This window comes from Papio anubis, chromosome 6 (genome assembly GCF_008728515.1).
Source record: "Papio anubis isolate 15944 chromosome 6, Panubis1.0, whole genome shotgun sequence".
Taxonomy (NCBI): Eukaryota; Metazoa; Chordata; class Mammalia; order Primates; family Cercopithecidae; genus Papio; species Papio anubis.
Genome location: NC_044981.1, coordinates 152,136,174 through 152,152,685, shown reverse-complemented (window position 1 = coordinate 152,152,685; position 16,512 = coordinate 152,136,174). Strand labels below are relative to the sequence as shown.

Sequence of the window (16,512 nt, the reverse complement as noted above, 5' to 3'; positions counted from 1 at the left end):
ATTCTCCTGCCCCAGCCTCCCAAGTAGCTGGGACTACAGGTGTGCCACCACACCTGGCTAATTTTTTGTATTTTTAGTAGAGATGGAGTTTCACCATGTTAGCCAGGATAGTCTTGATCTCCTGACCTCGTGATCCGCCCACCTCAGCCTCCAAAAGTGCTGGGATTACAGGCATGAGCCACGGCTCCTGGCCTTCGTTTTAGACTTGCAAAACTATTTCAGACTTCTGACTTCCTGAAGTATAAAATAATAAATGTGTGGTAATTTGTTACAACAGAAATAGGAAACTAATACCAAACCCTCTTACACTGCTCATGGGAAATGTAAGTGGTGCAGGTGCTTTGGAAAACAGTTTACCAGTGCCTCAAAATGTTACACTTAAGAGTTAGCATATGACCCAGCAATTTTACTCCTAGAGAACTGAAAACATATGTCCACACAAAATTTGGAAAATAATATTCAAAGCAGCTGGGTGGGGTGGCACGCGCTTGTGGTCCCAGCTACTTGGGAGGCTGAGGCACTAGAATAGCTTGAACCCGGGAGACGGAGGTTGCAGTAAGCTGAGATTGCACCACCGCACTCCAGCTTGTGTGACAGAGCGAGACTGTCTCAGAAACAAAACAAAGCAAAGCAAAACAAAAAAACACAAAGCAGCATAATCCACAGTAGCCAAAAAATGGGAACCACTCAAATGTACATAAGCTGGCCGGGCGCAGTAGCTCACGCCTGTATTCCTAGCACTTTGAGAGGCTGAGGCAGGTGGATTACCTGAGCTCAGGAGTTCAGGTAAGACCAGCCTGGCCAACATGGTGAAACCTTGTCTCTACTAAAAAATACAAAAATTAGCAAGGTGTGGTGGTGCGTGCATGTAATCCCAGCTACTTGGGAGACTGAGGCAGGAGAACTGCTTGAACCTGGGAGGTGGTGGGTGCAGTGAGCCAAGATCGCACCACTGCACTTCAGCCTGGGCGACAGAGCAAGACTACGTCGGAAAAAAAAAAAAAAGTACCTAGGTTGACGAACAGATAAAGAAAATGTGGTATATCCATACAAAGCAATATTATTCAGTGCTAACAAAATGGAAGTACTGATCCACGCTACAACATGTATGAACCTCAAAAACAGATAGTGAAAGAAGTCAGACACAAAAGGCCATACGTTGCACGAATTCATTTATGTATGTTCAGAATACGCAAATCCACTGAACATAAAGTAGATTATTGGTTGCCAAGGGCTGGCAGGAGGCGGAAGTGGGGCTTGGACCGCTACTGGGTTTGTGTGTCGAGGGGGTTCTTTTTGAGGTGATTAAATATTCTGGAATTAGTGGTGATGTTTGCACACCTTTGTGAATACACAAAGGGGTACATTTTATGGTATGTGAATTATGTGGTAACTTAAAAACTGGGGAAAAAATCACGATCAGCAGTACCTTTTCTGCGCATTTTTTATGTACTGGGCAACTGTGATAGACATAAACTCTGTCACGCTGATCGCACAGTTGTCAATAGTGCCCATTTCACATTAATGTTTTTAGTGATTTTGTGAGTACCTACCGTGCAATCAACCTTTCTAGCATCCTGGGATTCCCTGAAGAATAAAATCTGGTTTCTGAATACCTGACTCCAAGTATACACACTAGCGTGTACATCAAACTGTGAGAGTCTATGTTACTTTTTTTTTTTTGAGAAGGAGTCTCGCTCTGTCGCCCAGGCTGGATTTTGCAGTGGCGCGATCTCGGCTCACTGCAACCTCCCCCTCCCGGGTTCAAGCAATTCTCCCTGCCTCAGCCTCCCGAGTAGCTGGGGTTACAAGCGCCCGCCACCACGACCGGCTAATTTTTGTATTTTTAGTAGAGACGGGGTTTCGCCACGTTGGCCAGGCTGGTCTCGAACTCCTGGTATCAGGTGATCCGCCCGTCTAGGCCTCCCAAAATCCTGGAATTACAGGCGTGAGCCACCACACCCGGCCAATGTTACTTAAAAGTATTACTTCGCACCTGTAATTCCGGGAAAGAGCCAGGGCAAAAATCCGTAACCAAGGGAACAGGGCGCGATTCCAATCAAAATGGCCACCAACACCTCCAGGCACCGTCGGCGAGGGCGTCCCCGGAAGTGGCGTTGCGCTCAGCTTCCGGTTCTGCCTGTTCCGGCGCACGTAATCGCCGGGTGCACGTGCATCCACTTAGTTAAGAGTTGCAGGGAGCAGTAGCGATGGACACTCTGGATCGAGTTGTGTAAGTTCGCTGGTACTCCGCCCCGGGGAACGTTGGGGTGAAAGGGTCCCGTCATGAGGGTGGTATTGTCTCGGCCTCTCACTCTTCCTGGTTACCCCTCTTCTTGCCTGGGTGGGAGCCGATCGATCACCAGCCGGGGTTTTCCTCAGCGCGAGCTACTTGCCAGGAGACAGTGGGGAAGCTCTCAGGTGGGAGTCGCGGGATGGGATGTGGGATTGAAGCGTTGGCCGCTTTTATCCTAGTCAGTTGAAAAACATCTGACTTCCGAAGTATGAGACAGATTAGTTAGAGTGGGGTTAAGAGCACAGCCCTCGGAATCCGACAGATCTGGGTGACAGTCTGGAGCGTTCACTTAAAGCTTTGTGACTTTGGGTCATTAAATGTCTCTAAATCTCAGTTTACTCTGTAAAATAGCACTCATCATAGTCATACTTCTTAGAGCTGTGAGGGTTAGTTTTGCGAATGTATGTAGAGCCTTTGCTGCAGCACGTAGAAATGTTCATTAGTTTTGTTTTTTTTTCTTTCCGGCTTTGTACACTCCTCTGAGTTATCCTTGAATAATACCTGTTTTAAATTTGTTCAAGAATATTTATTGTGCTAAACAGCCCTGCTGTTATTTGCTGTGGTTTTCTTGCTATTTACGTAGGTTAGTATGTATCCAAAACGACAGTTTTAGTCATTCAGAGATTTTGCACACCTGCTATGCCTCTAGCTGTTTGGACTACAAAGAAGAGTCGTTTACTAGGTATTGGGACTAGTTTACACATTAATTGGGAGCCAGGCAGCTAATAAAACATGTTAATCGCTATTTGCATTTGTTGCTGTTTAATGAGTTACAGAAGATAGAATAATTTGTATCTTCATCAACCAGTAAATGATTAGAAGCTTTATATGTGACATTATCTCTGGAGGAGGATTTTAAAAATCTACATGGGAAACTAAAGTGCATGTATAGTCTCTTTCTTCCCAAAGTGTCCATGGGACTGGACGAGGGAGGGTCATAATTATTTGGGAGGAGAATTCTTTCAGTAGATGACAGAGAACTGTCTGAAAAATCAGGGCGCTCATTGTAGAGGAAGCAGAGGTGAAGCCCCTTTTTTGAACAGAAATGTATAAAAATATGCCATTCCTACTGTCACATCATAAAGTCAGAATAATGAATTTATTTTCCCTTAATAGTTTACAGGGTAATTGGTCTACATGAATTTTTAAATCTAGCTTAAAAAACATTTTTTTTTTGAGACAGGGTATCGCTCTGACACCCAGGCTGGAGTGCAGTAGCCCGATCACAGCTCACTGCAGCCTCGACCTCCCCGGAATCAAGCAGCCCTCCTACCTCAGCCTGCCGTGTAACTGGGACTATAGGCACGCACCACCACAGCTAATTTCTGTATTTTTTTTGTATAGACAGGGTTTTGCGATGTTGCCCAGGCTGGTCTTGAACTTCTGGGCTCAGTGATCCGTCCATCTTGGCCTCCTAGAGTGTTTTTATTACAGGCTGTGGCCGCCCAGCCCTAGCTCATTTTGAAAATTGGCCTGTTTACCTGCTGTGTGATCTTGGGCACATTACCTGTCTGTTCAGTTGCCTCATCTGTAAAGTGAAGGTAAGAATTGTAACTTGCCGGGTGTGGAGGCTCACACCTGTAATCCCAGCACTTTTGGAGGCCGAGGCGGGCAGATCACGAGGTCAAGAGGTCGAGACCATCCTGGGCTAACACGGTGAAACCCTGCCTCTACTAAAAATACAAAAAATTAGCTGGGCATGGTGGCAGGCACCTGCAGTAGAATGGCGTGAACCCGGGAGGCGGAGCTTGCAGAGAGCTGAGGTCGTGCCACTGCACTCCAACCTGGGAGACAGAGAGACTCGTCTCAAAAAAAAATAAATAAATTAAAAAGAATTGTAACTCTCAGGATTGTGGTGAAGATTAAGCCTTAATAGAGTGACTCCAGGTAAACATCAACCTTATTATTCCCCATTGTTGGCAATAATGTTGACATTCTCAGCAATGATACTGGAGTGCAACAGTGTATACTTCCTGGCAGGCATTGTGGTCTTAAACCTAAAAGAAAGGTAAGCAGTCATTAGTCTCATGTTTAGTAAATGCCCACAGGTTGATCAGCAGTTGATGCTCAATTCTTTGTATTAGGGTACAGGATACAGTTTGACTACTTAAGGCTTGAAGAAAAAAGAAGAGTAAAAATAGCGACAGTATTTACTTGAGCCTTTTATTTTTTACTTAAAAAAAGATTTGAAAAAGCAGTAGTAAAAGAATGGTGGGAATATAAAAATGAAAGCTTTTTTTTTAAAAGCTAACAAAACACTTATTTAACAATCATAAGGAAATATCTTTTACTGATATCTCCCAAAAAAGTGAGATTTTGGCCGGGCCTTGTGACTCACACCTGTAATCCCAGCACTTTGGGAGGCCGAGGCAGGCAGATCACCTGAGGTCAGTAGTTCGAGAATAGCCTGACCAACATGGTGAAACCCTGTCTCTGCTAAAAATACAAAAATCACCCAGGTGTGGTGGTGTGTGCCTGTAATCCTAGCTACTTAGGAGGCTGAGGCAGGAGAATTGCTTGAACCCAGGAGATGGAGGTTGCAGTGAGCCAAGATTGTGCCATTGCGTCCAGATTGTGTCCAGCCTGGGCAACAGAGTGAGATTCCATCTCAAAAAAAAAAAAAAAAAGTGAGATTTTGTTTAAGGGTGGAGTCCTAAATGACAAATGTGTTTTTAAGAATTTGCATATTAGTTAAGTCATGCCTTTGCAATGTGAGGAAAATGTTTAAATAGTTATGAATTGTGCTTTTCTGAACAGAAAGCCCAAAACGAAAAGAGCCAAGAGATTCCTTGAGAAGAGAGAACCGAAACTCAATGAAAATATTAAAAATGCCATGCTGATTAAAGGGGGAAATGCAAATGCAACAGTGACACAAGTACTTAAAGATGTGGTGAGTATATATACTTAATCTTTAAAAGGTATTGAAGTCATTTTGGAATTTTCAGCATGCTAGGTTGGGCTGCCGGAGAAATACATAGATAAGCTTGCCTTACCATAAGAACTACTAATCTTAGAGAAGAGCTAAAGTTGGGGGGGTTCTTTACCCTGCAAGGTACCAACTACTAGTTTTTCTTAAAGCAACTAGTTCTGTTAGTAAATTTTATTATTATCTTTTAGGAGCACAGATGGGTCTGGTAGGGTGAAGGTCTCCCTTAGTAAATTTAAGCTGTTTTCAATTACTAGAATTTGGCTTACTCACATTTTAGGAAAAAATTTAATTTGTAAAGAGAAATAACTGCATATTGCTATATATTTAGTCATTCAACAACACCAGTTACTGTGCCTCTGCTGGGAGTTAATAGGTGAGACACAGTTCTTTCAGTGAGCTTAGAGAGATAGACATGTAAAAAGTTCTCACATTGTGCTGTGTTGGAGGCATGGACAGGGTAGGGTGGGAAACAGTTAAAATCACATAAGGGAGGCCGGGCACAGTGGTTCACGCCTGTAATCCCAGCACTTTGGGAGGCCGAGGCAGGAGAATCACAAAGTCAGAAGTTCGAGACCAGCCTGGCCAACATGGTGAAACATGGTGAAAACTAAAAATAAAAAGATTAGCTGGGTGTGGTGGCACATGTCTGTAGTCCCAGCTACTCAGAGGCTGAGGTAGGAGAATGGTCTGAACCGGGGAGGTGGAGGTCGCAGTCAGCCGAGATCGCACCATTGCACTCCAACCTGGGTGACAAAGACTCCATCTCAAAAAAAAAAAAAGAAAATCACATGGGGGACCCCCACACAGGGTAGCTTCCCCCAGAGATAACACTTCAGCTTCATTTTGAAGGAGAAGTTGGTGCAAGAAGTGGGAGAGAAAGAGAAGACCCTCTGAGACTGAGAAAGAAGTTTGTGCAAAAGGGAATATGAAGGAGCGTTGATGCATTTGGAGAACTGTAAATAATTGGGCATGGCCAAAGGAGAGTGGGCTAGATGAGGCTAGAAGAAGAGGCATGGGTCATATAGTAAAATGGAGTTTGAATTTTAATCTGAAAGCTCCATGTAGTCATTGAAAGATAATAAGCAAGAGAATTAAAAGGACCACCAGTCTTTGTAATTGGCTTGACTAGAGAGGGTTGAGAGCAAATGTAGGAAACTAAACCATTGCTGCCAGCTAGGTGAAGAGCATCTGGAGTCCAGTGGTGGCAATGAAAATGAGAAATGACCAGAAAGAATAGATGTTGAGGGTAGAAGAGTTGGGAACTAGTGAAAAGTATGACTTCCCAGGTTTTTGGCTTGAGTGCCTGATGGGCAATAATGCCAATTAGAAAATGTGTCAAGTGGAGCAGGTTTGGAGGGAAAGGTGAAATATTCAGTTTGGGACATGTGATTTAAGTAATGAAAATAAAAGCTTTGTTTTTTTCTACCTCTGTAGCCTAGTGTCCAGCCCAGTGTCTGTACATAGTAGGTACTCAATATATAGGTAATCAATGAAAGAAAGGCCAGGCGCAGTGGCTCACACCTGTAATCCCGGCACTTTGGGAGGCCGAGGCGGGCAGATCACGGGGTCCGGAGTTCAAGACAGCTTGGCTAACATGGTGAAATTCCATCTCTACTAAAAATACAAAAATTAGCCGGGCTTGGTGGTGGACGCCTGTAATCCCAGCTACTCAGGAGACTGAGGCAGGAGAGTCTGCTTGGACCTGGGAGGTGGAGATTGCAGTGAGCTGAGACCACGCCATTGCACTTACTCCAGCCTGGGCAATAGAGCAAGACTCCATCTCAAAAAAAAAGGCATAGTATGTGGAGATATCTAGTAGGTTATTTGACTAATTAGGCCTTCAGTACAGCTAATAGGTCTTTGAATTAAATCAATTAAATAATTGAATAAATTTTTATTGTTATTGAGATGGCGCCTCACTTTGTCACCCAGGCTGAAGTGCAGTGGTGTCATCTTGGCTCACTGCAACCTCTGCCTCCCGGGTTCAGGCGATTCTCCTGCCTCTGCCTCCCGAATAGCTGGAACTACAGGCTCATGCTACCACACCTGGCTAATTTCTGTGTTCTTTTAGTACAGACAGGGTTTCACCATGTTGGCCAGGCTGGTCACAAACTCCTGGCCTGAAGTGATCTGTCTGCCTCAGCCTCCCAAAGTGCTGAGATTACAGGAGTGAGCCACCACACCTGGCGTTGAATACATTTTTAAACTTGCCAAACTCTATGCCTGATAAGCATAGTCAATTCAGATGTCTGAATGCCTTATATAGGCCCATCCCTTTTTTGAAATGTTTGTGTGAATGTCATTGTGCTGACGGGACACTGCCCCTCTCCTAGTATATCCATCAGCACAATGATCCTACATATTTAAGTAAGCTTTAAAAGCAGCATAATATTACAGATTACTACAATAATTAAAATTCATCATGATTATCAAAATTCATCTGAGTTATCAAGAAGAGGTGGCAATGTTTATTACACGGAAACAGGGAAATAGTTGGCCAAGAATCATCAAAAGTTTTATACTTAAAAAGGCAGATTTTACTGTTGCATTTTCTTTGTTCACCAACTCTTGATAGTTGATGAATGATTATTATACCTTATTTTTCATTGTTTCCCTCATTTACCCATTTCTCTAATGTGAGGTAGTACCTGATGACATCTTTGTTATTCTCTATGGTAGAGCAGTACTGGCCATACAAGTAATAAATGATTATAGGCCAGGTGTGGTGGCTGACACCTGTAATCCCAGCACTTTGGGAGGCTGAGGTGGGAGGATTGCTTAAGCCCAGTACAACAGCCTGGACAACAAAGTGAGACCCCATCTCTATAAATTAAATTTTTAAAAATAGTAAAATACAACCTGGACAACATGGTGAAACCCCATCTCCACTCAAAATACAAAAATTAGCTGGGCGTGGTGCATGTGTCTGTACTTGGGAGGCTGAGATGGGAGGATCACCTGAGCCCAGGAGTTTGAGGCTGCAGTCAGCTTTAATCGCACCATTACACTCCAGCCTGGGCAACAGAGTGAGACCCTGTCTCAAAATACATAAATAAAATAAAATGAATGATTATTAGTGGATGGGTAGAAGTAGGGGAAAAAATGAAGAACATTGAATAATAGGCATTTTTTAAAGAGCTGTGTTTAACCCCTGGCTAGTATTCTAGTTGTCATCATTGTGACTGTTTCTGAGTTTTCTTATCTTCACACAACATCAACCTTTCCTGATAGAATTTATTTTTTCTGTTTTTATCTACTACTTTTTTTTTTTTCCGAGACAGGTTCTCACACTATCACCAGAGCTGGAGTGCAGTGGTGCGATCAAGGCTTACCACAGCCTCAAATTCCTAGGCTCAGGTGATCCTCCCACCTCAGCCTCCCAAGTAGCTGAGACTGCGGGCATGCACCACCATGTCTGGCTAATTTTTGCAGTTTTTTGTAGAGACAGGGTTTTGCCATGTTGCCCAGGCTGGTCTCGAACTCCTGGGCTCGAGTGATCTGCCTTGTCCTCCCAAAGTGTTGGGATTACAGGCGTGAGCCACTGTACCTGGCATTGTTTCCCCAGAGAGAGACTGGACTAAGTCGAGTTTAAAGAAATGAAGGAAATGGTTTAAGTTTGATAGACTATTGAAAGGGCATAGAAACTTTTAAATAGGAAAGTCTAGTCCAAGAATATTAAGTTTATGTTTCAAGTTACTGTAAGTGATGAAAAGGGAGCCAGGAAGAAGGCCTCAGGACAAGATTGAGGCCCCAGAGCAATCTTGGAGAGTGACTGTTATGATGTTTTATTTTTATTTCTGCTTTTCAGAATGGGTTTTGTTTTGAAAGCTATAAATTTTGTTTTACAGTATGCACTGAAAAAACCGTATGGTGTACTGTATAAAAAGTAAGTCATGATTTCTTTTACTGTATTTTAAATGATTTTGTTTCGTTATAAAAGTAACCACTTTATGGAAGATTTGGAAAACAAAAAAATTTTTTAAAGATACTAAAATTCCTTACAGTTTTTAATATTATAATTTCTTTCTTTTGTTCTGTTTTTTCATTTGTATTGAATGTCCTTGCATAGTTGTGACCATAGCATATGTATTTTATTTTGAAATACTTATAGATTTACAGAAAAGTGCAAAAATAATGCGGAATTCCCATATACCCTTCACCTGGCTTCCCCTAATGTTACATCTTGCATAACCATAATGCAGTGATCAAAACTAACAGATTAACACTGATTCACTAATGTTAATCAAATGACAGACATATTTGATTAGCATCAGTTTTTCTTTTTTCCTTTTTTTGAGACGGAGTCCTGTTGTCGCCCAACTGGAGTGCAGTGGCGTGATCTCTGCTCACTACAACTTCCACTCTTCTGCCTTGGCCTCCCATGTAGCTGGCATTATAGGCACATGCCACCATGCCTGGCTAATTTTTTTGTGGTTTTTTTGTTTTGTTTTGTTTTGTTTTGTTTGAGACGGAGTCTAGCTCTGTCGCCGGGCTGGAGTACAGTGGCACGATCTCAGCTTACTGCCACCTCCGATTCCCTGGTTCAAGTGATTCTCCTCCCGCAGCCTCCCGAATTGGGATTACAGGCACATGCCTTCACGCCCAGCTCATTTTTGTATTTTTAGTCAAGACAGGGTTTCGCCATGTTGGTCAGGCTGGTCTCAAACTTCTGACCTTAGGTGATCTCTGCACCTTGGCCTCCCGAAGTGCTGGGATTACAGGCGTGAGCCGCCACCACACCCAGCCCAGTTTTTTTTCTTTCTTTTCTTTCTTTTTTTTTTTCGAGACGGAGTTTCACTCTTGTTGACCAGGTTGGAGTGCAGTGGCGCGATCTGGTCTCACCGCAACTTCCGCCTCCTGGGTTCAAGCAATTCTCTTGCCTCAGCCTCCCAAGTAGCTGGGATTATGGGCATGCGCCACCATGCCCGGCTAATTCTGTATTTTTAGTAGAGACGGAATTCTCCATGTTGGTCAGGCTGGTCTCGAACTCCCAACCTCAGGTGATCCACCCATCTCAGCCTCCCAAAGTGCTGGGATTACAGGCGTGAGCCACTGCGCCCGGCTCTAGTTTTCCTTTTAATACTCTTTCTCTTGTAGCATACCATGTTGCATTTAGTTTTCATGCCTCCTTAGTCTTCTCCAATTTGTGACAGTTCCTTAGTCTTTCCTTGTCTTTGATGACCTTGACATTTTTGACAAGTACTTGTCAGTTATTTTGTAAATTATCCCTCAATTTGGGTTTAAATTTTCTCATGAATTGATTGAGGTTATGCATGTTTGTCAACAACACTACAAAAATGTTACACTTTCCTCATATATTCTTCTGGATTCTAATCCAGTGTTCTTAATTTTGTTGCTTAAATTGTTCTGTTTGGCAATTGGGAACCCCCCGTTTTTTTGTTTGTTTGTTTGTTTGTTTTAATTTGAGACAGAGTCTCTGTCACCCAGGATGGCGTGCAGTGGTGCGATCTCAGCTCACCACAACCTCCGGCTCCTGGGTTCAAACGATTATCCTGCCTCAGCCTCCTGAGTAACTGGGATTACAGGTGCCCACCATCCCGCGCAGCTAATTTTTGTATTTTTAGTAGAGGCAGGGTTTCACCATGTTGGCCAGTCTGGTCTTGAACTTCTGACCTCAGGTGATCCACCAGCCTCAGCCTCCCAAAGTGCTGAGATTACAGATGTGAGCCACCACTCCCAGCTGGGAACTCTTGGGACAGAGTCTCGCTCTTTCGCCCAGGCTGGAGTGCAGTGGTGCAATCTTGGCTCACTGCAAGCTCCGCCTCCTGGGTTCACACCATTCTCCTGCCTCAGCCTCCCGAGTAGCTGGGACTACACAGGTGCCCACCACGCCCGGCTGATTTTTTTGTTTTTTTGTTTTTTAGTAGAGATGGGGTTTCACTGTGTTAGCCAGGATGGTCGCAATCTCCTGATCACGTGATCTGCCCACCTCGGCCTCCCAAAGTTGGGAACTCTTTTAGTTTGGTTCCTATGACCTTTCAACATGCCTCCTGTTTTTGAGTACTTCCTTACTTTCTAACATCACAAAATTCTCTGGATTCATCTTGTCATTTTCCTTACCACAGCCCTGGAATAAGCTACAGTCATCCCTCAGTATCTGTGGGCGATGGTTCCAGAAACCTCCCCTTAGATACTAAAATCTGGGTATGCTCGTCTCTTACATAAAATGGCCTGGTATTTGCGTATAACCCATGCACATCCTCCTGTATACTTTTTTTAAAAAATGCTTCCCATAAAAGCAAGTCACATATACTTTAAATCGTCTCTCGATTACTTATAATATCTAGTATAATGTAAATACTATGTAAATTGTTATAATGCTGTATTTTCTGGTTTATCCTGCTTTTTATTGTTCTTTTTTCTTTTTATTTCTTGATTAACTTTTTTTTTAGAGACGGGGTCTCACTGTCACCCAGGCTGGAGTGCAGTGGCATGATCATAGCTCACTGTGTGAGCCACTGTGCCCGGCCCCCCGCTTTTTTTTAAAAACACACTTTCTTTTTCTATTGAATACTAGCAGTCTGTGGTTGGTCAGATCAATCCATGGATGCAGAAGGATGCATAATCCCTATGTACAGAAGACTGTTTATTTTCCACAAGCCTGTAAACTCCATGAAAGCAAGCATCTTGTTTGATGTAGTAGTATAGTATCACTAGCTCCTAGAATGGTGGCCTGGCATATAGTAGGCACTGAATAAATATTTGAATGAATGAATATCCTTTCCATTTTTTTATCATCTGAATATAAAATTACCTTAATATATTAATTGTATATACTTATTGAGGTTATTAAAATTGTGGTCACTTTTTTGATATTCTTAGGAAAAATATTACAAGACCGTTTGAGGATCAGACATCACTGGTAAGTACAATAATCTTTATGATTTAAGAAAACATATAAGTAGTAATTATTCAGATTAATTCATTTGTTCTCCAAATTTGTGATTTTTTTTTAAATTAGAGGTCATCCTATGTGAGGGAATTTTGATGTAAAATGGAGAGGAAATATTTTTAAAAATATCTATAGATCTTTCTTTTCACTCTGGCTGGGAAATGTGTTATTCATTGCCTGCAAATATATTGATAAAATTTTTAAAACTTGGCCGGGCGTGGTGGCTCATGCCTGTAATCCCAGAATTTTGGGAGGCCAAGGCAGGTGGATCACCTGAGATTAGGAGTTCAAGACGAGCCTGACCAATGGAGAAACCCCATCTCTACTAAAAATACAAAAAAAATTAGCCGAGCGTGGTAGCAGATGCCTGTAATCCCAGCTACTCAGGAGGCTAAGGCAGGATAATCACTTGAAGCCAGGAGGCAGAGGTTTAAGTGAGCCAAGGTTGCGCCATTGCACTCCAGCCTGGGCAACAAGAGTGAAACTCCAGCGCAAAAAAAAAAAAAAATTTAAAACTTGAGTTGCATTTAAAGGACATAATGAATTTTCAAAAGGAAGTTTATTATAGATCTATTTTTATAAAGCAAGTTTGAGTTCTAAAAATATGATTCTTCTGATGCTTTTACTTTTTTTTTTTTTAAGACTGGGTCTTGCTATGTTGCCCAGGCTGGTCTCAAACTCCTGAGCTCAAGCAATCCTCCTGCCTCAGTCTCCCAAGTAGATGGGACTACAGGTGTGCACCACCACAACCAGCTTGGATACTTTTAAAACAAGAAACACTACCTGAATTATTGGTAACAGATGTCAGTTGTTTTCCTAGAGTTAATCAGATTCTTGTTTGAGTATATAGTCAACCAAAACTAAATGAAAAAACTAGTAAATGAAATCAAAGATTGTTTATAGTAAATGGGGAATGATGAATGGACTTTCAGTATGTGATATTAGTTTCTTCCTTAAGAAAATTAGTTTCTTCCTTAAGAGTTGGGCCAGACACAGTAGCTCACACCTGTAATCCCAGCACTTTGGGAGACCAAGGCAGGAGGATTGCTTGAGCTCAGGAGTTCGAGACCAGCCTGGAAAACATAGCGAGACCCCGTCTCTATTTAAAAAAATTAAAAGAACTTAATATGATTATGTTTTCTTGATAGGAACCTGTTGTTTATTTTGAAATAGGGTCTGGCTCTGTTGCCTAGGCTGGAGTGCGTTGGAATGATCTCTGCTTGCTGCAGTCTCCACCTCCCAGACTCAAGCCATTCTCCCACCTCAGAAGCGGGCACTACAGGTGCACGACACGATGCCTGGCTAATTTTTGTAGAGATAGGGCTTTGTCATATTGCCCAATCTAGTCTTAAACTCCTGAGCTCAAATGATCTGCCCGCCTTGGCCTCCTAAAGTGCTGGGATTATGGGTATGAGCTATCGCACCCAACCAGGAACCCATTATTTGTTGTTGTTTTTTCCTTAAGCTCATTTGACTTTTGTAATTTTTTTTCTTTTAATTAGCGAATTTAAAAGAAAGAAATTAATGATTAATTAGATTAAAATCAAATAATCTTATTGTAACTAACTGCAGTGAAAATTAAGATAGTATCGATAATGGTTGTGAATGCAGTGAAAATTAAGATAGTATCGATAGTGGTTGTGTTGGAAATAGTGGTCAATTTTCTCCTCCTGACCCTCTCCACACATTTTTTTCACTACGATCTTGGAGAAATGAGTTTTGCTGCTTTGGAACAGGGGTTGGCAAAAATACACTGCTTGCAGACCAAATCCCTCTTTGTGTGAGGCTCATGAGCTAAGAATGGTTTTTACATTTTTAAAGAGTTGGTTAGGCTGGGCGTGGTGGCTCACGCCTGTAATTCCAGCGCTTTGGGAGGCCAAGGCCTGTGGATCACCTAAGGTTAGGAGTTCGAGACCAGCCTGACCAACATGGATAAACCCTGTCTCTATTAAAAATACAAAATTAGCCAGGCATGGTGGCGCATGCCTGTAATCCCAGCTACTTGGGAGGTGAGGCAGGAGAAGCACTTGAACCCGGGAGGCGGAGGTTGCAGTGAGCCGAGATCGTGCCATTGCACTCTAGCCTGGGCAACAAGAGTGAAACTCCGTCTCAATTAAAAAAAAAAAAAAAGAGTTGGTTAGGTTGGGCACCGTGGTTCATACCTCTAATTCCATTGTTTTGGTAGGATGAAGTGGGAGGATTGCGTGAGGCCAGGATTTCTAGACCAGCCTAAGCAGCATATTGAGATTCCATCTCTTAAAAAAGTAAAAAATTGGCAGGAAATGGTGGTGGGAGCCCAAGTACTAACTGTCTGGGAGACTGAGGCAGGAGGATCTGCTGAGTGCAGGAGTTTGAGGTTATAGTGAGCCATGACTGCACCATAGCACTTTTAGCCTGGGCAGCAGAGTGAGACCCTGTCTCACACAAAAAAGAAGAGTTGGTTAAAGACAAAACAAAAGGATGAGCCTAAAATACTTATTATGTGGCTTTTTGCAGGTAATTTGACTACCCCTGTTCTAGAATTTTAAGAAATAAAAAGTAGACTTTGTGGAGAATGGGATGAGATTATATATACGTATATACACGTATACACACACACACACATTCACACACACGTGTGTGGGTATATATATAAAACACTCAAGTATATATGGAGGGTGTTTTGTGGAAAGCTTTGGGATGTTAGTCATACCATGAGAATGTTTAAGAATGTTTAAGATCCAGCCTGGGTGACAGAGCGAGACTCCGTCTCAAAAAAAAAAAAAAAAAAAAAATGTTTAAGAAATTTTAAGAAAGTAATTCCATTGATTTAGACATACAAAATAAATATATATATTTTAATTGAGACAGGGTCTCGCTCTATCACCCAGGCTTGAGTGCTATGGCACCATCTCGGCTCACTGCACCCTCCGCCTCCTGGGTTAAAGTGATCCTCCCACCTCAGTCTCCTAAGTAGCTGGGACCACAGGTGCATACCACCACACCCGGACATTTTTTTCTATTTTTACTAGAGACAGGATTTTGCCATGTTGCCTGGGCTGGTCTCCAACTTCTAAGCTCGTGCGATCCACCCACCTCAGCCTCCCAAAGTGCTGGGGTGACTGACAAGAGCCACCACACCTGGCCATAAAAAATATTTTCTGGACACCTACTTTGTTCAGGACATTGTACAACACTGTACAAGGTGCGTTCACGTGACATCGCATGTGGCCTTTGCAAGTTTTTGCAGGAGGTGGTATTATCCCTGCTGATAAAGTTAATTCTCAGAAAAGATTATTTGTCCAGATACTTAGTGGCAGAGCCTGAATTCTTGGACTTTCTGACTCTGCATCCCCCATACTGGTTGTGGACAGGCCAGCTGGGTAGTTGTTTGCCCTTTATGCTTCTGTTTAGAGACTAGAATGAATGATAACCAAACTAGGGGCTCATACCTCAGAGAGTCTTGTAAGGAGTAAAGAAAAATTGAGGGTTATGACTCTTTCATCTGTTTTTTTTTTTTTTTTTTTTTTGAGACGGAGTTTTTGCTCTTGTTGCCCAGGTCAGAGTGCAATGGCGTGATCTCGGCTCACCGCAACCTCCGCCTCCTGGGTTCAAGTGATTCTCCTGCCTCAGCCTCCCGAGTAGCTGGGATTACAGGCATGCACCACCACGCTTGGCTAATTTTGTATTTTTAGTAGAGACAGGGTTTCACCATGTTGGTCAGGCTGGTCTCGAACTCTGACCTTAGGTGATCCACCCACCTCGGCCTCCCAAAGTGCTGGGACTACAGATGTGAGCCACTGCGCCCGGCCTTTTTTTTTTTTTTCCTTAATAAGAGGCTTTCCAATTGATTTTTGGACTAAAACATGTTGATTCTAATTTTTGTGCTAAGAGTGGTGATCTCAGTAAACTGAATCAAAGCATGTGGGATGTGGAGACTATAGGCATAGTGTGAAAAGAGCTGTCTAGGATTAGAACCCCACACTTAGATTTTTTACTACTCTGAAATCTGTAATGGAAGTCTATACTTCTGAGAACCAAATGGATAAGATCTCTCTCTTTCTTTTTTTCCAAGATGTTGTCACTGTGTCACCCAGGCTGGAGTGCAGTGGTGTCATCACAGCTCACTACATGTAGCCTTAATCTCCTGGGCTCGAGTGATCCTTCCTCCCACCTCAGCCTCCCAAGTAGGTGGGACTATAGGTGCTCACCACCATACCCAGCTAATTTTTTGTATTTTTCATAAAGACAGGGTTTCACTATGTTACTCAGACTGGTTTCAAACTCCAGATCTCAAGCCATCCACCTACCTCAGCCTTCCAAAGTATTGGGATTATAGGCGTGAGCCACTGCACCCAGCCAGATAATTTTTTTTTTTTTTTTTAAAGACAGTCT

General features: G+C 42.7%; 1 protein-coding gene across 4 annotated transcripts in view; it reads left to right on the top strand.

Moving 5' to 3' along the window:
* Positions 1-2,117: 2,117 nt before the first annotated feature.
* RPF2 (ribosome production factor 2 homolog) overlaps positions 2,118-16,512 on the top strand; it is a 44,754-nt gene continuing 30,359 nt past the window's right edge. Inside the window, exons 1-4 of one of the 4 annotated variants that reach the window (XM_003898306.4) lie at positions 2,118-2,233; positions 5,054-5,186; positions 9,074-9,111; positions 12,069-12,108. In XM_003898306.4, the coding sequence (XP_003898355.1) occupies positions 2,211-2,233; positions 5,054-5,186; positions 9,074-9,111; positions 12,069-12,108 (234 nt within the window). In that variant the 5' untranslated portion in view covers positions 2,118-2,210. The other 3 variants (XM_009206269.4, XM_009206267.4, XM_009206266.4) reach the window with 3 other exon arrangements.